The 24,368-nt window shown below is 46.3% G+C and overlaps 1 protein-coding gene across 1 annotated transcript in view; it reads right to left on the bottom strand.

Moving 5' to 3' along the window:
- The window catches only part of CLCN4 (chloride voltage-gated channel 4), a 64,223-nt gene that overhangs the window by 11,703 nt on the left and 28,152 nt on the right, over positions 1-24,368 (bottom strand). Inside the window, exons 5-12 of the mRNA XM_010966200.3 lie at positions 22,998-23,097; positions 19,091-19,278; positions 15,863-15,985; positions 9,997-10,203; positions 9,805-9,885; positions 8,264-8,809; positions 6,493-6,679; positions 4,436-4,834 (exon numbers count right to left, since the gene is read on the bottom strand). Of these exons, the coding sequence (XP_010964502.3) occupies positions 4,436-4,834; positions 6,493-6,679; positions 8,264-8,809; positions 9,805-9,885; positions 9,997-10,203; positions 15,863-15,985; positions 19,091-19,278; positions 22,998-23,097 (1,831 nt within the window). The remainder of the gene's footprint in view (positions 1-4,435; positions 4,835-6,492; positions 6,680-8,263; positions 8,810-9,804; positions 9,886-9,996; positions 10,204-15,862; positions 15,986-19,090; positions 19,279-22,997; positions 23,098-24,368) is intronic.

Genomic DNA, 24,368 nt, shown 5'->3' with positions numbered 1-24,368 from the left:
ATCAAGATGGCTTTGTCCTGAAGCACTAAGGTGGCAACAGTCAGCACGTACTTAGTGCTCATCTTCATAGACCAATTGATTCTCTAAAAGTCCCATGTAATGGGAAACCCATCTATTTCAACAATCCGGTTGAACATCAGGATTGGATCAAGCCACAAACTCCCATCAAGAACTGATCACACAGATTTGCTGAACCCCTCAAAAAACCAAACAGAGCTTAGCAAACTGTCAGTTCTCGTGCTGAAATAAGTAACAAGCTTCTGTTTCCTCTGAATCTACTGATTGGGTTAGAAGCTGTGATAACAGCACCTAGCTCCATCAATTCTTGTCCCTGGTGCATTCCCAGTGCCTGGACAACACCTAGAATTCAGTCAACACAAAAGAGATATTTGCCAAATACACACATGTGTCAATCAATCAACAAGTGAATAGGTCTACTGAGCGTCAGCGTACTTGGCTCTGCCTGCCATGTAGAACAGAGCCTATTTCACGGAGGAGGCATTAGGAAGGAAAGTCTTGGGCTGTCCGCTGCCGAATAAGAATCGAAAGCATCAGCTGGGGTCAGAGCCGGAGACAGAGTTGCATTTCTTGCTAGTCCAAGAGCGGGAGTGCGGCTCTCTCCACACGGGCTCAGCCATGCCAATTTGGAGTTGTATTACAAGGACCTATCTTAAAGCCTTGAACTTTGGGGGTACAGGCCAAAAGCTGACGAATGGAAGAAACAGCAAGACAGTTCTTCTCAACCAGGGTGAACTGTCTTCTCCCAGTTTGAACAAGAAATCATCAGTCACCAAAATGCCTGCAACAGACTATACAGCGTGTAAGTTCACAGACGGCAGAGCCTGGCTTCTGTCATCCCTGCGCTCCCAGCTCCCAGGACAGCGCCTGCACACGGTGGGTGCTCCGTGAGAGAAGCAGTTCCTGTGTGAAAGGATCAAGCAAACCGCACAGATTCCCAGACCCCAGGGACTCATGGGAGCCTGTGTTAGAAAAGAAGCCCTCCCAAAAAAACAAAACAAAACAGAAAGAAAGGAAGAAAGAAGCTAGCCCAACGATTACATGTGTAAAAGGCCTAAAAGACAAGAAGGAAATGTACTCAATATTAACCATGGCCTTCTTCAGTGTTGAGAATGCAGGTACCTTTTTTATTTTCCCTTTTGCTTCTCATTTCCCCCAACATTCTATAAGTATGTAGTACTTTCACTTTTGAAAAGCTAAAAACTTCATTTCTGTTGTAAAGATCATGTGGTTAAATTGTTTTTACAACCATTTTTAGTATAGGAGGTTTGTTGTTGTATTCTACCAGGACTATTATCAGTGGCTACAGCTCCTGAAGAAGAATGACCATTTTAGGATCACCTGCGAGGGTCATTCAACTTGACATTCCACTTTCTCGCAGTACTACGATCACAATGCCAGGTGCAGAGAGGGTAATTAGGAAAGTGTTGATCAAGTCAATTTCACAAACTATGATAGGCCAAGAAATTTTAAAAGACTGGAAATAATCACATATCCAGTAAGTTATTATAACAGCTTGAGAGCAATGGTTCTCAACGGGGAGTAATCCATCCCCATCCTCAGGGGACGCAAGGCAGTATCTGGAGACATTTTTGGTTGTCATAACTGGGGGACGGGGTTGCTACAGGCACCTAGTGGGTAGAGAGCAGGGGTGATCCTACAATGCACAGGATAGCCCCTCTCAACAAAGAATGATCCGGCCCCAAGGTCAATACTGTTCAGGTTGAGAAATTCTAACTGTTTTTAGGGAGGTAATGATCTATCATCCTGTTCATTTAAAACGTTTCCATAAAACAGATGTAAATTGACAAGAAAGGTTAAAATGGACAATTGGAAGCAACTATAGTGGTGGTTAGTACACAGGTGATATGATAAAAAAATCTATTTAGAAGAAAAAGCAGATTATTTTATCAAGTTATAGTTTACTGAGGCATGGACAGGTCATGTACGTTTTCATCACCAGCAGAAACATGCAGACGACAGCACTGTTCCCCAGGGCCTGTCCCAGTAATCAGCGGCTCTCCCAGGAAGAAGCCTCTTTATCCCTAAAGAGCCCATCCAACAATCTGACACGTATCTTCTTGTTCAGTCCTCGATGGAGACCCCTTCTGCAAGTAAGCATCTTCCACATGCTGGAGAATTACCATTAAATTATCCACCAGACCAAAAAAATGAGAGTTCCCTTGACTGTCGTCTGTAACTCTAACTTTCCATCCCTTTAATCATCTTTGCGGCTTCCCGCTGAGTCCTCTCTGAATCCATCCTCACTTAACTGTGGAACTCAAGACTAGAGGAGCCTACGCCTGCATAGCACAGAAAGGGCCTCCTATTTGCAAAGCGCCCCAAGAGGTAAAGTTCCATCTACGAGGAATTTGAACAAAGACCACATCTGGCCCCATGTGTTAGTATGTGATGGTGAAGAGGGCCATGTTTCCTAGGCGGTGCTAACTAATCGCTTTCGAACAAAGACAGTGGCTATGGTTTGGCATTCCAGAGAGGGACAGAAAATAACAAAACATTTCAGCTTCATGTGAGCAACTGATACCATTTTAAACATGATGTGTAAGAGAAAATCTTCACTTGCTTCACTGACCGTTCTTTTCTTATCTTGGGTCTATCGCCAATCTTTACGCCTGAGTCCCCAGAAAGTGAAATTGACAAGGGATGGTTACCAGCTAAAAGCTCAGGTCATATTTCTATATTCACGAAGGGGCATATAATTCCGCACATACAGGTCATGAATTTCTCCACCAGAGTACAGGACAGAGCAGGAAAACAGCTTTTCTGACTGCTCATGGCAAAACACTCCTTGCCTTTCCAGAAACCATGTAAATAGCAGCTTCTATACTATTATCAGTCTGATTGAAAGCATATAGGTATTATTTACACCGCGTGTTGCCTCTTCAGACATTCCAAACATAGCTTCTAGGAGAGTGCTCGGTTGGCAAGCTTAAATTTCTTCTCCAACCGGTTGATGACAATTACTGCTTCCCACTTGATTACAGTAATGGGTTTCAGGAAAATTAGTGAGCTGTCTCTTAGCAGGTGTCCCTGGAGCTACACAATAGGTAATAGATTCTGTGACATTTATTACTTGAGTTTTTAAATTTCAACCTTTGCTTAAAAGATTTTAGGGATTGAATAAATTTTTTAAAGGCTGCTGATTACATTAATTTAAAACAAACCCAACCATACTATAGAGCATTTTTTTTTAAAACTCATTATTTATAAGGCAATAGTTATGCCTCAAGGCACCTACCTGTTAAGCGATAGGACCTATAATAAAGAGATGTTTTCATGTCTAAAATATAAAATCAACTGTTGCTTTGAGGGAGGTAAATATGTTTGGGCAACAAGCTAAAATTAGAGGCTATGGCTTATTTAAGCTTATTTTTATAAAGCCTTTGAAGAAGATGGGATACACCATACAATCACCAAGGGCACGCTGGAGCCATGTCGTGGGCCCCAGCCTACTGTGAGATGCAAGGATGCCGTGCAGGAGGGCATTCATGTTTTGCCATGTGCCGCCGCAGATGTGCTCTGCTGCTCCTCGTCCCTGCTGCATCAGGTCCTCCAAGCAGGACCACTTGGAGGGAGCCCTCTGAGGCTCATTGCTCCTTCCTCCTCCAAAGACTCACACCCAGGCCTCTGCCTCTGCAGTCCTTCTACCTCCTGCTCCCCTTCCAAGGCGGACATCCCTAGGCTTGCTTCTCGGAGCCGCCTGTCTCTGGGACATCCCACCTGGGCATCACCCCCTCTCACCTCTGCCGACTCAACAACCTGCCCCTCAGCCCATCTGATTCACTTAGCACACGATAAGGAAAAGCATCCCACGGAACCGACTTGACCCACATGGGCCCCTAAGTGATGGAAGCAGATATAAAATCATGAAGTGAAGCAAAGGGCTTGAGCAGTGCCGCAGGAGGTGTCTGCTGCAAAAAGCTCAGCATCTCAGTCAGTTTGCTTGCCTGGAAGCCTGTCTCTGTGACCAGCTGGCCTGGCCAGCCCAGCCTCTCCCATCTCTTCCTTCTCAGCTTCACCCAACAAGTCCCTAAAAGACGGCAGTGACAGCTCACCTCCCAGCAGGAAGGACCCAGGTGGCTGCTTGCAAACCTGGTGGTCGTTTTCCAGCCAAGAATGCCTCTCCCAAGACACTGCTCCCCACAGTGTGACTCAGGTCCAGTAGCAACGGCATTAATGGGGAGCTTGGGAGAAACACAGAGTGTCAGGTACCCCAACCCCAGATCTGCCGACTCAGATTCTGCGTCTTAGCCGCATCCCAGGTGATACGAAAGGGCATTAAAGCGTGAGAGCCCCTGGCTTAAAGCCCTCCTACCCATGTCCACTCTCTCTAACCATTTTGAGAATCTGGGGACACAGAGGCTGAGTGAAACAAGGCTTCCCTCGCCTTACTCACTTATTGCAAGAATCAGCTCCCTCCTCTGGGCAAACCCGATGAGGCGCTCTGAGTCCCTGGAGACGACCACTGGGAAGCCATTGTAGTCGGTCTCCTTAATGAGCGTCTCCACGTCCTCGACGGTCATGCTGTCCTGGGTGAGCACGGACAGCGGCGGCTCCCCCCGCCGTGGTCGCATGACATCGGTGGCCAGTGTGCGGTGGGTGAACTCGTCCTTCACATCCAGAAACGGGTACCCATTCAAGTGGATGTGGGCCTCGTAGATGCCTTCCTTCCCAAAGGCATCGGCCACCCACTTGCTGGTTACGGCTGCTGCCATCAGGGGCACGATGTACTCGAGACCGCCCGTCAATTCAAACATGATGACCACCAACGACACCGTCATCCTGGTAACTCCACCTGCAACCCAAGAGAGGAACGAAATTCCAGGGCTCCACTCCACACCCTCGAGGGGACATCAATTGTGGAAACTGACAAGCTGGCCATATTCTCCTGGCGCCTGTTCTAAGGAGAGGGTCCTGCAAGGCACCAGAACTCAGACCTCTGGGACCGAAGCCAGGCTCGGTTAAACACAGCCTTGCATCACGAGCCATAAGGCAAATCTGCCTGGGGGGGCTCTTCTCCAGTGATGGACACTGAGTTGTCCATTCACCCTCAGGACCACACACCTTGCTTTTTAGTGAGTGGATCCCAAGTGGGCCCTGCAGGTTTCTGACTCAGCAATGTGGCTCTCTTCCAGAATCCCAGAAGCTGGAAAAGTGTCAAGATTTTTAGGGGCTACAGACAAGAGGGGGACCCACCACCCTTGTGTCCCTTGGTATTCAAAGGAAGATCTTCCAGTGAGCTTAAACCAGGGTTTCCGGACCTCAGCATGAGAAACATCTAGAGCTGGATTATTCTTTGTAGGGGAAGGGGTGTCTTTGCACTACAGGATGCTGAGTAGCACCCCTGACCCCCACCTACTAGACATCAGTAGCACCCACCAGGTGTGCCAACCAAAAATGTCTCCTCCACTGCCCGGTGCCCCTCATAGGCACAACTGCCCCCAGTTGAAAACCACTATTCTAGATGGTACAGCTGCAAGATGCTGGAGACCCCATCAGCCTGGGTCCCTGGATGACTGAGTGGAGATAAGCCCACTGCTACTCACATTACACACACACACACACACACACACACACACACAGAGTTGATTCTCATTATTCATGGTAGTTGTGCTCTATAAAGTTGCCACAAACACTGAATTAGCAAATACTGAATCACAGCCCCAGGGGAGATATCAAGTTAGGTTTCTGAGAACCTCTGGTCACACCATTTTTGTCAACCAATCAATATAAAAACTTATTTGATGTGTGTTTCTGTTTAAAGACACCTTATTTATTTAATACATGTAGCTGGTTCATTAACACTGAACTCACAGCCAACAGCACTGTAACTCATGCCTGAATGAAGCTTCTCTAACTCATGTATTTTCTCCAAAAGGCTCATCTCAGATGTCTTGCGTTTAAGAACACAAGACAGCACTGCCGCACTGCACTTGAGGCCACTGTAAATAGCAAAATCTTTTTAAAAAGCACACACATAGCCCCCCAAAAAACCTTGGCACTAAAAAGACCAGGAAAAGGACACCTGTGTATAGGAGAAGAGCTGAAACAAGAAGGTGGACCTTTGCCTTGATTGGCCTTAGCTGGGAACATGCACATCAGACAACTCAAAGTTTCCACCACTCCGCACATGTCCCAGAATGACTGGGAAGCACCTCGAGTACTGATTTAGGGGTGGCAGCCAAATTTCAGCAAGGAGGCAAGTTCCCAAAAATGGAATTCACGAATAAGGAGAATCAACCATCTATCCTGAGCCATACCTGAGCCTCGGGGCACTAAGCCACTGAGATTTAGGGGTCTACTTGTTACAGCAGCACAACCTTGCCTATCCTGACATGCGAACACTGGAGTCCAAGTCTTCCTTCTGGCCAGTCCTGGACACCAGATTGGTCTTTGTGTCAGTGTACCTCATCTTTCCCTGCACCCTCGCCCACCCCACCTATGGCCGCATACCTAGGCAGGCAGCAGCTCCCACCATGGCATAAAGCCCTGGGGTGACGCAGTCTGCTCCGGGCCTGCACCAGTTCCTGAAGATGATCCAGTCGTGGTGATGGTAAGCCAGCTGCTCCACGCCGATTCCCACCATCCTGCCTGCCATGGCGCCCACAGCCATGCTGGGGATAAAGAGGCCGGACGGAATCTGCAGGGAACATGGGGGAGAGAAGCGTGAGGGAGGGGGTCCCCATTCCTGCCGCCCCCAGGGAACACAGCCCCCCTCGACAAGCTCGCATTTGGATTCAGTCTTCCAAGGAGGCGCAATGCTTCAAAATAGCTCAGCCGGGAAACCGTGGAACAAGTGATTTCACCTGCTTGGTCGTAGCTACTATGACTCGGAGAGGATGTAAGTTTACACTTTGATTTCCTCGCCTTCAGAAGCCGGCCTGGTTGGCCTGCTGTGGATTAAAGAAGGATAAACCTCACTGCAAATCACATTCAAGGTGCACATCTGTCACTTGAGATACTCACCGCTTTCTCTCTCCCCTTGCACGTCATTCAGATGAGCTTTGAAAATTAAATGTCAAGCCACAGCATGAAAAGGGAGAAGCAGGGCCTTCAACCATTCACAGGTCAAAGAAAAGAAGCTAAAAGCATCCATATAGCTGCCCTGCATCTTCCAAAAAGCTTTTCACAGGCTCACCACCCTCTTGAATCGACAGTGGCCAGGCATCTGTCAGAGAGAGATGCCAGAGGAGGGGGGATCTCTCTTCCTGACAAAGTCCATTCTCTGCAAAGTATTTGGAATATCTTCAAGTTACATTAGATGCAGTAAAGAAACAGACTGTGTAAACCAAAAGGTCTTGGTCATCTCCTGTTTTATATTTTGCTGTGTGAAAATACATTTTAGTTTCTCCAGTGATCAGACAAGCACTACAGAACACGCCTGAGTCTCCTTGTTCCTAGAGAAGGCATGGGACCGCCCATCCTGACTGGGGGCTGCATTCATGCCCCTCCTGCCAGACTGTCATCAATTTGAGGATGGAAGTGGATCTGTAACCAAATCCAAGTTAAGTTTGGGTCCTTGGGTGTGATCTCTAGAGTCTGGGACATTCCTGAGGAAATTGTTCCTTTCTGAGCACCCCCCCATGTCATTTAATGCCCTATAACTTCAAAGCAGCCTTCCCCCGGCAGGCACCAGAGGATGCAGCCAGTGTCTTCCTCAGAAACGAAAATAAATCCCTCTGCTAGGAGATGATGGATCAGAGACAGTTGGCTGTTTCATAAAGTCCACCCATCCTCATTCTTCAGGCAGATTGCAGGCTTGTGTTTGACCATGGCACGCAAGTGCACAGCTCCCCAGACTTTTTTTAAAAGAAACAATTCATAAAAATTCCCCACAAAAAGCAACAGTAAGGAACACAGCGCGGTACTGGAGGGTCTGCCGTGTTCTGGTCCTGGTCCTCGGTGCTGGTTCCACAAGCATGTGTGTTTTATGAAAATTCACCATGCTGTCCACATCCCTATATGAATGATATACTCTGAGCCTTAGCTTCTTCACTTGTAAAGTGGGGTCAAAAATCTCTATTCCATAGGCTTGCTGTTTATCAAAAGCTTTCTTTCTTGCTGGTTAAAAGAATGTCAAGGGTCGCCCAGGAGAACATACAGTAAAGGTCAGTTCCCCTTTTCCTCCCATCACAACCTTACTCTGGCGAGTAGCATGCCATCCCCAGAAGGATGTGGGCTGCCTCACCCCTAACCCCCAGCATCTTCCCTCCCCTTCACTTACCTTCATGCCAAAGGTAAATATGGTAATGATGATCTTGAAGATCAGCGCCAGCGCCAGCTGCCACATGGCTGTGTAAACCCCGACCCCGGCCGGCCGGTCCGGGATGTCGTCCACAGGCCGCGTCATGTTGGGGTCATTGATGTAGTCACAGAGCTGGGAGGACTCAAGGGCCCCGCAGTCATTGAAGAGCTCAGAGATGAGCTCGCTCGTGCTCCGGCGCGTGTAGGGATTGGGGTAGGCGACAATGGCGGTGATGGCGGTCACTGCAATGACCTCCAGCACCGGGTACTTGCCCAGCTTGGTGGTCTTGCGCCTCCTGCACCAGGCGATGTTGCAACGGATGAAGAGGGTTCCCCACAAGCCCCCGAAGACCCCAAGCAGGATGAAGGGGAAGAGCTCGGCCATGTACCAGGGCGTGTGATATTCCACATAGAAGAGAACGAGGCGGCTGTTCCCGAAGGGATTGATGGATCGCAGCGTGAATGCTGCCACCAGGGCCGCAAAAAAGGACCGCCACAAGGTCTTCAAAGGAAAGTAGTAACTGACCTGCGACAGACGAACAGGTGGAAAGTCAGAGATTGACAGAAGAGAGCTGCCCAGAGCCCCAACCCCAATGATCAGTGGCCACCCGCTGGCATTTGCCACGGAGGTTACACTCAAGACCCAAGATAGGCGGTACTCACTTCCTCAATCTAGGCTTAATTATGGCCAAAATGCACTAGGAAAGATATTGAAATTGGAATGTGGGGAGGGAATAGCTCAGCAGTAAAGTGCGTGCTTAGCATGCACAAGGTCCTGGGTTCAATCCTCAGTACCGCCATTAAAAAATAAATTCAGTTAAACTTTAAAAGATAAAATAAATTTTTTTTAAATAAAATTGGAATGGATACTAGTCAAGGTGCATTTTAGCTATTTTTTTTAAAGAGTAATGAAAATACTTCATCATAATTCAGTTTATGGCACAGAGACCCTCGTAAAAGAAAATAAACCTCTGATCTGATTCTGCAGACAACAGAATAGATTATGGGTTGAAAACCCTGGCCCAGCCAACAATATCTGGATGGCACATGAGTTAAGAAGGGTTTTGACATTTTTAAAAGGCTGGTGGGAAAAAAGAATATTTTGCGACATATGAAATATGAAGGTCTTGTTGGAAGGCAGCCATGCCTGGCTTGTGGACGCTGAAGTTTGAATTTTATCTACTTGTCACATGTCGCCAAATATTGTCCTTCTTTTGAGTATTTCACATCCATTTGGGTTGTGAAAAGCAAAAATGCTTCAGTAAATTGTTCATGAAAAAGAGAGAGGAGACTGTAAATCTTCCTCCAAAATCGCATTGGCAATTTTTAAAACAATACTTGAAAACACATATGTTTGGGTGAAAATTGTGGCTCCTTAAGAAGCTGCAGGCATCTCGTTCAATACTCCTTCAGATCTAGTCCTCAAAAGGCTGGGGATGGAAGCCTCGTGTGGTACCCACCATCCCAGTGTCCCTCGGGCCTCAGGACCACGGATCAACCCCCTCCACTGCCCACACTCACCTCTTCCAGACTGAAAAGCACACCGCCGATCGGAGCACCGAAGGCGACGGAGACCCCGGCTGCGGCCGCAGCTGACAGCACCTGCAGGGCATAGAGCTCCGGGTCAGCCCGAGGCCTTGCGGGTGAAGCCCTGGACGCGGCAGGGCTGGAGGCTGGAGGGGGTCACTGCCCACGGCAGTTGCACCCACTCACCTCGCGCCGCTTGCCCTCATTCTTGCTGTACTTAGAGAAAAGGCTGCTGAAGAAGTTGCCACAGCAACAAGCCACGTGCACCAGCGGCCCTTCTTTGCCGAGGCTCAGGCCCGAGGACACCACCAGCACCAGGGTGACGGTCTTGATCAGCAGGGTCCACTTCCCCAAGTAGCCTCTGATGATGAAGCCGCTCAGAATGGTCTTTATCTGAAACAGAGGACGGAGGATGATGCAGAGTGAGCCGCAATTCAGTAAATCCCATTTTTGTTGTTCATTTCACTATAATTTTATATTAACCCAAAATATATGATATTTATGGAAGCCTGAAACAATCCAATGCACACTAAATCTTAATAATTCCGAAAGTAATGAGAGATCACAACAAGGCCTGAATAAATAATTACCAGAATCTCATTTTATGTATGGTGTTTTATCCCGTTCACGTTACCCTCTGTTGTGTTGAAAAGACACGTGTATCTATTGATTTTAACTGTTAATTTTTGACTAGTGAAAGATGTCCAAGATAAAGAGACATCTGGCAAGCTAAATGACAAAGCAAACAAAACAAAATGTCAACTGAACTTTAGATCTGGGGTCATCAAACTAGGGTCCAGCCCACCACCTATTTCCGTATGACCCACAAGCTAAGAGTGCTTTGAACATTTTTAAATGTAATATGTAAACAAGACTACTAGCCTTCTAGAGACAATAGTTTCTCAGTCTTGCCTCTTAACTCACAAAGCCTAAAATATTCTCTGCCCTTTATCAGGAAGGTTTGCCAAGCCCTGCTGCAGGCCACGGGGAGATAGGTGTTTACTGTCCAATTCTTTCAACTTTTCTATACCTTTGAAAATATCCTTAATATTAGAAAAAGAAGATGCTTGGCATTCTAATGACGCCCTTCTAGGGGATGTAAAGGTGTCTGAATTCATGGTGACATGTTCCCTTCTGCTGACTCCTGCCCTCTTGCAGCGCAAAGGACTCTGACTACAGGTACAGCTGACTCGAGCTGCGCTTTCAGGCCTGCCGCGTTTTGTAAATGCCAAATAATGGCTTTCTTCCTAAAGGTGCACGTGAGTTTGCATAACGCTTTTAGAATTCAACTGGGTGCCGATCACAGTAATTAATTTCCTATATTGGAGTCAGTCCTCTGGATATAGATGCATCACCAATGGGTGAATGATAATCTTACCTTCAACCTCTCCCACAAATGGCTGAAATGGAGTGAACGTTTCCTGCCGAGCTAGCAATTGACAAGCCTGTCATCAAAGATTCATTAGACACCGAGTGAGTCAGCCCATGAAATCGTGGTCAGTACCTGTTTTCCCATTGTATAATACATAATGGAACAGTCTCAGCTCTTGTCACCATTGGGACGTTTACATAACTTCAAAGTGCCTCTTAGTGGGCATTGCTCTGCCAAGAAATCCGTTTCTCAAATAGCTATTATAGTCCTTCTCAACCTTCTCAATGCACTCAGTGGCATCACCTAGGGAATCAGAAACCAGGGAGGGCTGGCTCTACCCCGCCCCCGAGATGTGGTGTAATTGGTCTGATGTGCATCCTGGGTGTGGGAGGTTCACAGCCTCCCGAGGTGATTCTCAAGTGCAGTCCAGGTTGAGACCACTGCTCCAGTCCCGAGAAGGGCAGTACAGATATTCCTAACTTCTCAGTAGTTAAGGCGCAGTCCTGCAACACCCTTCGGCATTTTGACATTATGTCACACGTGTGATGATTTGGAGAGGGTGGCGAAGTGAACTCAACCTGGAAATTGTAAAGGGGTGTGAGTGGACCATTTTCATCTCAGGAATTATTGCCAGAGATCTGTTTCTTAATTCAAGGAGCAAGACTGACTGTGACTGAGCGTGCGGGCATCCATTTCCAAAGAACTCACTAAGCTCCACCCGACAGAACACGAGTGAGGTCTTCCAGCTCTGCAATCAGATGGTATTTCTTGAACTCGCCTTTAACTGAAGGCAGACAAACTAGCAGTGGTTAAACTGGTCTTTCACTAGTGGTAGTTGGCCTATTTGAGCCTGGGCTCTGGGGATCTCCGACCCTTTATTTAAGGGATGTTTTATTATACCTGCCACAATCCTACCCTTTTGTGTTGCCTAGAATAAAATTATCTATAATTTTTTGTCAGTTAGTTAATGTGGATTTGGACCCTAGGGTACAGTTTAAGAGCGTAATACCATTTAGAAAATTACAAGCATCTGAATTACCTGAGCCTTTGCCAGCCGTGACATGTGGTGAATTGAACAATGTAATAGGTATCTCGTAATTCTCTAAAATGACTTTATAAAATTGTCATGATCAAATTAGGGACTAAAGAAAGCAAATTCATTCCCAGTAGATGCCAAAATCCAATCGCTCGCTTTAATTTGAATTAATTGAGACTGAATCACGCAGGGCTTTAAGGAGAGGTACTGCAGCAGATCAGTGACTTGGTGCTGGTGACTTTAAAACCTTTCTGGCAAATAAATATTTGTGAGGGAGTTCACGTTTTGTAGTGGGCCAAAACATCAACCCAAAGTAAGTCCTAATAGGACATGATTTCTTATAGAGCACATAGTGGTTTTGGTGATGAAGCAGTCAGGAGGAGACAGAGGGCTATCCTTGCCAAGTTCTCTCTAAATTCTCAAGCCCTAGAACCAGTGTTCACTCTTCAATGCGCTTTACAGAACTGGTACAAGAGCATTTAATACACAGAAAAAAAAATTCTCTAAATTTGTATTTTTAAAAATGTTTCCAAAGGACTTTTCAGTCTAAGTAACCCAAATGTTTCAGAAGCTTTGCTTTGTTACAGAGGATGCACCAGTTTTAAACTGTGCGGAAGTGCACACTGCCCTCAAAGTGTGTTCCCGTGCTGCACACCCCGTGCCAGCTTACAGCGGCTCACCTCAAACGATGGGAAGTGTATTTCCTAAACAGCTCATTTAGGATCTTCGCTGAAATGAAGGCAAATGGCTCCCGAGCCCAAATTGAGAGGAGTCGGTTTGCATGGTTAGTTGCATTTTGACTGGAAGGAGGTTCTTTTTATCCACGAACTACTTACTGCCGTTTACTTTTCACTCAGCCCCTTTCCTCCAAGAACTGTATTGCACCCTTAGGTTAGGAATTTCAAGCTCTACTATGATAACAGTGAAAGTCTTGCTAAGACTGAGTTACAATAACCAAAACTTAATTATGAGATCTCCACTGGGTTCCTAATACTTGCAAAGACTACTGTGAACTCTTTTGTAAATAGAGAAACGGATCTGTTACATATTATGTATGACTGAAAGCACGGGAATAAAACAAGCACCTTGGTACTCACTACCAAGTTTAAGATAGAAGAGCAGGAACCTTTGAAAGCCCTGTGTTTGCTTCCTCAGTGGAACCTCCCTCCTCCCCCGCCCCACCATTTCCTTGCCTTTCTTCATAGCTTTAGCACAGACGTGTATCACTAAACAGTATGCTTGCTTCATTTTGGCTGTTTTATGGACTTTACATGATAGACTCATACTTTATATATTCTTCTGCAACTTACACTTTTTTTTAGTTGAAGTATAGTCAGTGTGCAATGTTGTGTCAATTTCTGGTGTACAGCATCATGTTTCAGTCATACACGTACATACATATATTCTTTTTCATATTTTTCCTCATTATAGGTTACAAGATACTGAATACAGTTCCCCATCTACACAATAGAAACTTGTTGATCTATATTATATACAGTAGTATCTTTTGACCTAATATCACTTTTTTGAGTTTCATCCACATCAATGTGTTCCTTGCACTTTGTCACATAAAAAACAATGCTCAACTCAGTATTACTCCTTTTGACTTTTTTTTTACTTTTTTTAATGGAGGTATAGTTGATTGACAATGTTGTGTTAGTTTCTGGTGTACAGCACAGTGATTCAGTTATACACATATATATTCTTTTTCATTATAGGTTATCATAAGATATTAGAGGTAGTTCCCTGTGCTCTACCGTAGGACCTTGTTGTTGATCTGTTTTAGTATTTTACTCCTTTTGAGTTCAGCTGTCACAAATAAAGATGCTTGCTTTGGACAAAGACCAGGTCCAGCCAGCCCCTCACAGCTGGAGCATCAGTCTGCCTACAAGCTGAACCACGCATCTCTGGTTCTTGGAAGAAGATAGGATTACCCAGCACACCTTCTATTGCTGCTTGAAATGTCCCACCAATTCCCCACTAGCCATCTTCTTATTTTGAGAGGCAGTTTGAGTCCAAAAGCACCTACTCCTGGGCAGGGGGTATCAGAAACTGAGATGCCAACAAGAATCTGTTCTTTTAATTGTGCAGGGTGCCTTCCATCTTAGGTATCAAACAAAATGCAGTCAGTTCTGCCGTAACACTTGTTTTGCAAACACCAACTTGTTCCAATGTGATTCGTGCATCTGGGAAGAACTTGAGCAGAATGCAAATTTTGCGTCTGTTTATGCACAATTTCACGGGGGAGAAACACAAGGCAGAAAACCACCAGCCGGGCAGGGATGTGCAAAGCGCACACAGGCACACGCCTCGCACAGCTACCGCTTCACGCATGCGGGGGTATTTAGACATTTCTTAACCATTCCACGTGGGTAAAACTGCATGACTGATTTTAAGAAGTTTCCAGCTTTTCTATGTGTCACCAACGAAGTTTCTGAGTGTTGTGCCCTGAACCCGATTATCCCTACAAGCTCTATGGGTTTTCTAGGCAGTTCTGCATGGCACTGTGATTTTTAGGAATGTGTGTCGCATTATCTCGGAACTGGCTGTCTTGAGGAAACAGGATGGTACTGCAGTTTGGTTTTTAGGCTTTCGTGGCAACACGTTAATATAAACCATCCAAAATGCAGCACAAAATAGTAAGTTTTTTTTTTTCATCTGAAGCAAGATAATGTTGAGCTTTCCTTTCGATGATCCTTTAATTACCCCGGCCCTTTGCGTGAACTGCCCAGACCGGCGGCAGCACCACCAAAGAGCCTGGGTCCGCTACCAGAATTGCTCACATCTTTAAACTCAGCGTCTTCGCCATCTATGGACGTGGCTAAAGCACCAACTTGAAGGAGAACTGAACTGTGTTGATTATACTGATCACGTAATAACTTTTAAAATTATTTCTGGCTAAAAGTTTTACTGTCTGGCCTTTTCAGACACTGGTTCAATTATCGTTTTTCTACCCAGCAGATCCTCCTTGGTTTGAAGTTTGGTCTCAGGCGTCCCTCTTGATCAATGAGGTCATTTCCTTCATACTTTGGTTAAAAGAAAGTGCTAAAAAATATTTATAAGAACTCTAAACTCACAGGGGTGCATTTACAACGCATACACTGAACGTGGAATTCGTTGTTGTTTTTTTCAAAGATTGCTATTACCCTGTTACCAGAAGAGCAAAATGTGGCGATGGAGTTCACTCCTCAGGGAATTTACTCATTAGTCAACTTTCTGAGCCACAAACCTCCATTGATTTCCTTTTTACCTTCTATCAGAGACACACTTAGAGCAACTCGTTCCACATTTGTGTGTGTGGTTAATGAACTCTGATTCCGCAAGCTTTCAGAGCTATACCTGGTTTGCAAAGACAATAATTTAATCATCTGAGAAGCAACGGAGCATAAATCCTGAAGCCAGATGGCTGGGTTCCACTTCTACCTGACCAGCTTCGTGACCCTGGGCAAGTTACTTAACCTCTCTGTGCGTCAGTTTCCCCAGCTATCAAATAAAGAACAGCAGTACCTACCTCACAGGCTAAGCTCACTGTGGGGACTGAATGAGGCAATGATATCAAAGGCTTGGAACCGTGCTTAGCACACAAGCGCTATAGAAGTATCTGCTATTCTCATCACCGGCACAAAAATCCGGCCACCACTCACCTCTGGAATACCGGAGCCACAGGCGTATGGTGCAAATACCCGGACCAGGGAGACGGCCAAAAACGCAAACAGCAATGCCCACAGGATGTACATTAGGTAATTCAGAATGTACGCACTGGCACCCTGAAGGAGACACAGAACAAGAAGGAACACGTGAGCGGCGACAGACCCGAGGCATGCGCCCCAGGCGGGGGGAGCCGGCGCTGTGACGGGATCACGCAGCTCTCCTCCCGCTCCCCCGGCGACAAAAAGGCAGGGCTGGTTTTGTCAGCTGTTGCTATTGCTACGGTCTTACACACAGACGCCCAGACACAGCCCCGGCTGCTTCTCCGGGAGCTGTCTACACGCACCTTCTGGAGGTGAGATCCCCACCGTCACGTACACTGCGACAGCCACGGGGTTTTAATCACGACTTGCGCTCAAGGTCATGCAAGGGGCCTCAGAAAAGTCTGCCTTGGAGACCCAGGAGGTTTGCGTGGTCTCGTCTGCGGTGGATCGGCCTCTCTTGGCTTACCTGAAGCCGCACCGCCAACGAGTAAGTGCGGGAACTGCATTTCGGGATGCTGCTTCTCAGGTGTCCCTGGCCTGGCAGAAGCCGCATCACCTGTGCATGCGCTAGAAATGCAGAATCTCAGGCCCAGCCCCAGACCAGCAGAATCAGAGGCTCGGGGTAGGGGGCGCAAAATGCGTTTCAACAAGGCCTCCAGGGGATTCTGATGCAAGCTGACATTCCAGGGGCACTTTTAAAGGGAAAACTTGATCTCCTTCACAGTAATTCATTGAACCATCTATTCCAAATTATCTGGTGTGTGGGGAACGCTTTCTGATCCAAAGACACTGTCTGGGGCCTTTGAGGCAGAGGACCTGGTCTGCTGGGTGGAGACCACATTCCTCCAGGCCTCAGCTCCTTGTCACTATCTGGATCCCTCCTGTCAGAAGGAAGCAAGGGCACTTACAAGCCAGGCCATGGACATGGCTACATGCGTGCCTAGAAAATGCAAAAATAAGAAACCTTCCAGGGGTCACTGCCTTTATAATCACAGATATTCACACCCAATGTGGCGAGAAATCAGACCGAGGAACACATTTCATCCAGTTAAAAATGTACTTTTTGAGACTAAAAATAACATCTCACTCGTGCTAACAGTAATACTTTGAATCAAAGCATAAATCTTAGAAATGGTTGAGAAGATGGGCAACCATATTTTCCCCCCCAAAAAAACACACCGCAAGTAGGAGAGAAGAAATACGATGTGGCGCCCAGCCAAGTTCACTGCATCAATCCAAGCAGAGAATTTATTTTTGGAAGGAATGGAGAACACTGAGAACGTGTGAGGTTTCAAGATCCCTGTCTACTTCTGAGATCTGAAGGAATTCATTTCCAAGTCCAGTGAGAAAGAGGTTTAGCAAAATACCTTCAGCTGTAGTAGGTCGATCGGGCAATAGAGGGGTGACGGGGGTGGGGAGGAGAAGAATCAATAGATTACACCTATCTTCCAAGAAGAGTTCTAGCTTGAATGGTCCTCACGTTGCCCCTAATGTGAATCTTGGCAACCTCGCTTCCCCTCAACCAGGGTTCTGATCTGTCAATGACCCACAGTCATCGTGGTAACCACTGAATTCAGTTAGAAATTAACTCTTTTACATTGTATATATACACCACATCTTCTTTATCCAGTCATCTGTTGACGGACACTTAGGCTGTTTCCATGTCTTGGCTATTGTATATAGTGCCGCTATGAACATTGGGGTACAGGTGTCTTTTTGAATTAGAGTTTCCTCTGGATTTATGCCCAGGAGTAAATCAACTATACTTCTATTAAAAAAAAAAGAAAAGAAAGAAATGAACCCTTTTCCCAAACTAAGATTGTGTATGGGGATCTGGAACTCAGAGTACCATGAACACATGCACCTGCCAGGTCTGCGCTTGCCCGCTACCTCCCCCAGGCCTGGGATGTTCCCATCATGGAAGGCGCAGAAACATCCTCTGTAATGTGTTCATGAGATGCATTGGAAGATGATAACTTAATTCACAGTGAGACAGCACTGCACACCTGCCAGGAGGATTATAATCCAAACCAGGTAACAACTGGTGTTGGTAAGGATGTGGGGAAATTGGAACCCACATCCGCTGCTGGTGGAAGGTAAAATGGTGAGGCCACTTTGGAAGACAGCCCGGCAGCTCCTCAAAAGGTTAAATAGAGAGTCGCCCCGTGACCAAGCAATTCCCCTCCTAAGAATCTCCCCCAAAGAAATGAAAACACATGTCCACACAAAAACGTGTACACAAATGTTCAGAGCAAAAGCATTCACGATAGCACAAAGGTGGAAGCAATCTATGTTCATCAGCTGATGAGCAGGGAAATAAAATGTGCTCTTTCTGTGCAGTGGAGTGTTACGTGGCTGTGAAAGGGAATGCAGCACAGATTTCTGCTACAACATGAATGAACTTGGAAAATGTGATGCTAAGTGAATGAAGCCAGACACAAAAGTCCACATATTGCATGATTTCATTATATGAAGTGTTCAGAACAGGCAAATCTATAGAGACAAGAAAGATTAGTGGTTGCCTGTGGCTGGTGGATTTGGGGGGAAATGGTGAGTGACTGCTCATGGGTACAAGGTTTCTTTCCAGGTGATAGAAATGTTCCAAAATTAGATTGTGATGATGGTTGCACAACTCTGTGAAGACTCTAAAAGCCACTTGCACTATACACTTTACATGGGCGAACCACATGGAATATGAATTGTATCTCACTAAAGCTATCATTTAAAAATATTGTATCTTTTCTTTTCAATTAGAAGGTATGGGGGGAGTGTACCGCTCAGTGGTAGAGTGAGTGCTTAGCATGCACGGTCCTGGGTTCAATCCCCAGTGCCTCCATTAAAAAATTTTTTTAAATAAATAAACCTAATAACCCCCCAAAAAAATTTTTTTTATAGAAGGTATAAAATTCAAGCCTATTTCTTCAACCTGATCAAGAGACCACTCTCAGGAAGAAAAATAAAGCCAAACACAAGGCTGTAAGAAAAATACATACATTGCGCCCATGAAAGAGTGGGGAAAGGTTTCCCAACCGAAGTTTGAACACCAGAGCTAGAAAAAGCCAAGCGGCAAGGGGTACTAGTATTCGCCACGGATGGCGTCAGAACAGACGCGTGCAGGTGAGAAGGCGACCTTGGCCAACGCCCACGGGCTTCCCAGCTGGGACCTGCCCACACACCCACCTCTGACTGATTCACCAGCAGCTCCGACCATTTCTGCCACAGGGGACACTTGTCCCTGTCTTCAAACGTGGTCTCGTTGGAAGTCCAGCAGCACTGCTCGTGGCTGTACCAGAAGGCAGACAGGCAGACCCCCTCCTTCAGGTCGGTCATCCAGTCGACGGCGAGATCGATGACCCCAGCCAAGGTGCCTGGAAGAAGCAGCCAGAGCCCCTTAGAGGAACAGCCCGGGGTGCCGCCTGGCAACACGCCACGTGGGCCAACGCGGAGCACACGGGCCAGGAAGGCAGGCAGGGATGCCGGTGCCTCCGGCTGCCCCGCACCCAGACAGGCAGCCTCCTTCTTCAATCTTAAAGTCACCCGAGCCAGTGGCAAGGCACCCGCTGTGGCAAACGCAGTGCCCAGCCCAGAGAGACACAAAAGCCAATGATGGGTAGTCCTTGGGGGCTTCCATCAAGCGGGACGGAGAGACATACAGGTCTGAGCTCATCACAAGCCTCTGGGGCCCGACGGCTTTCAGAATCCAGACCTTCCAAATTGTAGAAAGAGGGCACCTACACCCTAGAAATGACATTACCCCCTTGGGCGGCTTCTGGGCAGGATGCAGGGATCACACGCGTTAACGTTTCTCCAGGACACATGACAGTTCAGACAAAAGGGAGACATCAGGGCTACAACAGCCTTGTCGTTTTAAGGAAGACTTTGCCACCAAATGGAACCCCGCTTGAAAAATCTCACTTATGAGAACTTGGTGGATTTTTAAATTATAGATATAGGACTGGAGAGCTATCTAAGTAAATAACTACTTTAAAGGCTGATAGAAGTGAGATAAAATAGCGTGCAGTAGGCCACAGAAGGCTACCGTGGGTCTCTTTCTAGAATAACCCATTCCAGTCTTTTATGACGGCAGGGAATACTTTCAGGCTACTAAACTTCTCACACTTTTACTGGATCTTTATTACAGTAACAATTCCCCACTGGCATCCCCACAGGTCTCGCCAGAACGCGGGAATCCTCAACAACGTGCAGGCTCTAACTGCTGCGCCCGAGTATCTCTCCAGCATCCTCTTTTTCCATCACTCACCCCAGCTCTGCCCACGCCATGTTCCTGGGCCCCCCAGGCTCTCTTCTCTAACCCACCTCAGACAGCACTGCCCTCCCCCCAGCCGGCAAGCTCCTATTTATCTTCCAGACCCTAGATTTATGTCACGTCCTTCAGGAAGCCTTCCCTGATTTCCTAAGTCTGGGCAAGATGTACTTTCCAGGCATTTCCCCATTACCATACCTATCACATCCTGCTACCATGATTATATTTATAGACATTGTATAACTATACACACACACACACACACACACACACACATATACACACTCCAACTAATCAATAAGGGGTGGGGGAGAGTCTCCTGTCTGGTTTGTGCACCAGTGGGGATCAGGCCAGACGTCCAGACCCTGTGTCCACTTTAAGTGGGTAAGAGCCACCTGCCTGTTCTTTGCTGTCTTTGTGTCAGGTACATGGCCAGAACTATATATCCATGTTGAATGAATGAGAGCAATAAATGAAAATCAGAAAACTCAGGTCCGTCCATTCACTCAAGGGCTGTTTGCTGAGCACCTACTTACTACGTGCCATGCACTGTTCCATGCCCTGGGGTACAGCCGTGAACCAGGCAAACTCAGCGCCCTGCTTTCATGGAAGTGCACCTCATGTGGGAAGAAAGACACTAGACAAAATAAGTAAGGAAATTGGGCAGGTCCTCAAACAGTTAAACACAGAGTCACCATCTGACCAAGCAAGTCCACTCCTAGGTGACTGCCCCAGAGAAATGAAAACATACATCCACACCAAAATGGGTACACAAATGTTCACAACAGCCAAAAAGTAGAAACCACCCACATGCCCATCAATCGCTGAGCGGAGAAACAAAACGCGGTCCGTCCTACAATGGAACGGTATTTGGCAACAAAAGGGAATGAAGTCCTGACACACATGACAGCACGGATGAACCCTGGGAACACTGTGCTGAGCACAAGCAGCCAGTCACAAAGGACCACATACTGTATGATTTGTATGAAGCGTCCAGAAAAGGCAAACCGACAGGGAGAGAAAGTAGATTAGCAGTTGTCGGGGGCTGGGAGGAGGCTGGGGCACGGGCACTGGTAGCTAAAGGGTAGGGAGGTTCTTTGGGAGCTGATGAAAATGTTCTCAAATTGATTTTGGTGAGGGCTGCACAACTCTGTGAATACACTAAAAACCACTGAATGTACACTTAAACTAGGTGAATTTCATGAAATGTGAATTGTATTTCAATAAAGCTGCTACATCCCTACACACACACACACATATGTACAGGGCAGGGGGTGAGGCTCAGAGAGGGAGAGATGTACTTTTAGAAAAGGGGATCAGAGAACCCCTCACGTAGATGACATATGAACAAAAACATAAATGGGGGGTCCTACAGATATCCAGGGGCAAGACCCAAAGTTCACCCCAAATTCCATCGCTATCCATTCATTCGGAATCACATCTTCCCTGACCCGCCTTCCTGGCTGGCTCTGCTTCCCCCAGGGCTGGGCGTCTCAGCTGCGTTCCGTGGAGCAACAGCGACACCAAGTGGTGGTTCCTGAGTAACGTTCCGCAGAGGAGCCGCCGCTTGGGCCTCTCCATCTTTGGGAGTCAGAATATAAGGTCCAGGGGACCACTAAGGAAGTGACAGGCCAGGCAGTGGGACCCCTGACTCTCTCCACCGTTTAACAGCTGTGGAATGGGAAAGTGAATGGGGCGCAGTTTTCTGGCTTTCCCTTCAAGGCACATCCAGATCAAAAGAACACTTTAACCACCTTCACGGTCAATATCACCCCATTCTCGCCTCCCTTCTATACTCGTTACAGGCAGCTGCTGTGACTGGAGGGGAAGGATTCCCCCTTCAGCACTTTTCTTGGCCCTTTAGGACATGCCGCAGAGGGATGGACCCACTCCCTAGCAACCAAGCCCCTCCTACCATTGAAAATGTTAAAAATCTTCAGCATTTGGCCAGAAACCCAAATCCTCTGTAATCACACAATTTCCGTCTGTGGCCCACCCCCCAAGTAGTGTTCTTTTGAGACCGCGTACTAGATTTGATTGATCAGTCCTATAATCCTGACAGTTGTGTTATTACAGGCAGGGGGGTTTTACTTAGGTAATCTCTTGAGCACGTTCAAATTTTTTATGCTGAGACAATAACCTTCACAGCCTCCCAAAAGGAAGTAAGTTTCAGTAAACAATTTCCCTGGAGAGCTGGTGCTGCTGATATTAAAAGGGAGGCCTCCCCTCCAGATACTCATTTATTCATTCTGGAACCATCTACTGCTCACCAACATAGTGTTGGGACTATAAAAACGAAGGATGCAGAGTTCCTGAGGGTCAGAACAACGTACGGGCTGGAGGTACCTCCCCTGGGCCCACCTCAGAGCCGGCAGTGTCTCACATCACTGTGAGTGCCTTTGGATGTTGACAATTCATCCCAGGAAAGGCCAGTCTCATATGGGGGTTGATTATTACAGATCAAAATTTTCCTGTACTTTTCTTGCCTTCTCCAAACCAAGTACTAGAGGAGGTGAAATGTGTGCTTTCTATAAAATCCAGTGTGGCAATGAACCTTTGTAAAGCATGGAAAGGGCCGACCAGTACACTCAGTACAGCTCTCCAATGACCGTACCTGGGCCCATCCATGCCTTGGGGGATTCCTGCTTTATTGATGATAGATTTTATGTTAAATGTATCGTTGTGTACTTTGCTCTTAAGAAATTTCAAGTCATAAACCCCTGGCATCAAGGAAAAGAGAAACATTTCATTTCAGATGGTCATCCCGCCCAGCAGACGCCGGGGTCTCGGCACCTCTGAGGATGCTGCTCGCCAGCCACGTACCTGCCAGCAGGCCAATGAGCAGCATCACCACCCACCCAGACCAGGCGTCCAGCAAGCTCTTGATGAACTCCCATATGGACTCCTTGCTCTTGCTGGTTATCTAGAAACAAAAAGACATGCAACTGATGTGGGTACACTTCCCAGTTCGTGCTTTCTTCCCTGAAACTGTTTCCTCCGGCAATGGGGTGATTGAGAAGACAAATATAATCAAGCGAGTAGATTCCCTCTTAACATTAAGAATAACACTCAGTTACCTAGCACAGTCATCCAATGGGCTTCCTAGTTCACAGAGCTGTCAAGACGCCGTAAGTCTCCAAAGAATTAGAATCCACAGAAACTCCATTAAAAAACCTTCTAAAGTGTGATCTGCTCTTTGATGATTCCAAAGCCATTCTGAACAGAGACACCAATTTGGTGTCACCATTTTGAATATGAATCACTATTTTAGCTGACATCTAGGTCTGTTCATGAAAGACCCTCTTCAACAAGCAGTTCATTTCCTTCTTTTGTTTTCCAGGTTAAATGTTAACAGCAAGAACTTTTCTTTTAAATTGAAGCATCGTTAATTTACAATGTTGTGTTAGTTTCTGGTGTACACCAAAGTGATTCAGTTATATATATATATTTTTTTACATTCTTTTCCTTTTTACTTTATTACAAGATATTAAATATAGTTCCCTGTGCTATACAGTAGGACCTTGTTTATTTATTTTATAATTAGCATTTTGCATCTGTTAATCCCGAACTCCCAATTTATCCCTTCCCTCCCTTCCCCGCCAACCCCGGTAACTATAAATTTGTTTTGTATGTCTGTGAGTCTGCTTCTCTTTTGTAAATAAGTTCTTTTGTGTTATATTTTAGATTCCACATATAAGTGATATCATAATATTTGTCTTTCTCTGTCTGACTTACTTCACTTAGTATGATCATCTCTAGGCCCATCCATGTTGCTGCAAATGGCATTATTTCATTCTTTCTCATGGCTGAATAGTATTGTTTTATATATATATATATATACACCAAATCTTTATGCACACACCTATCAATAGATATTTAGGTTGTTTCCATGTCTTGCTATTGTAAATAGTGCTCCTATAAACATTGGGGTGCATGTGTCTTTTTGAAGTAGGGTTCCTTCTGGATATATGCCCAGGAGCGGGATTCCTGGGTCATATGGTAAGTCTATTCCTAGTCTTTTGAGGAACCTCCATACTGTTTTCCATAGTGGCTGCACCAGTTTACATTCCCACCAGCAGTGTAGGAGGGTTCCCTTTTGTCCACACCCTCTCCACCATTCATCGTTTGTGGACTTTTTGATAATGTCCATTCTGACTGGTGTGAGGTGATACCTTGGTATAGTTTTGATTAACA

Source organism: Camelus bactrianus, chromosome X (genome assembly GCF_048773025.1).
Source record: "Camelus bactrianus isolate YW-2024 breed Bactrian camel chromosome X, ASM4877302v1, whole genome shotgun sequence".
Lineage (NCBI taxonomy): Eukaryota > Metazoa > Chordata > Mammalia > Artiodactyla > Camelidae > Camelus > Camelus bactrianus.
This window is presented reverse-complemented; position numbering and strand designations above follow the sequence as displayed.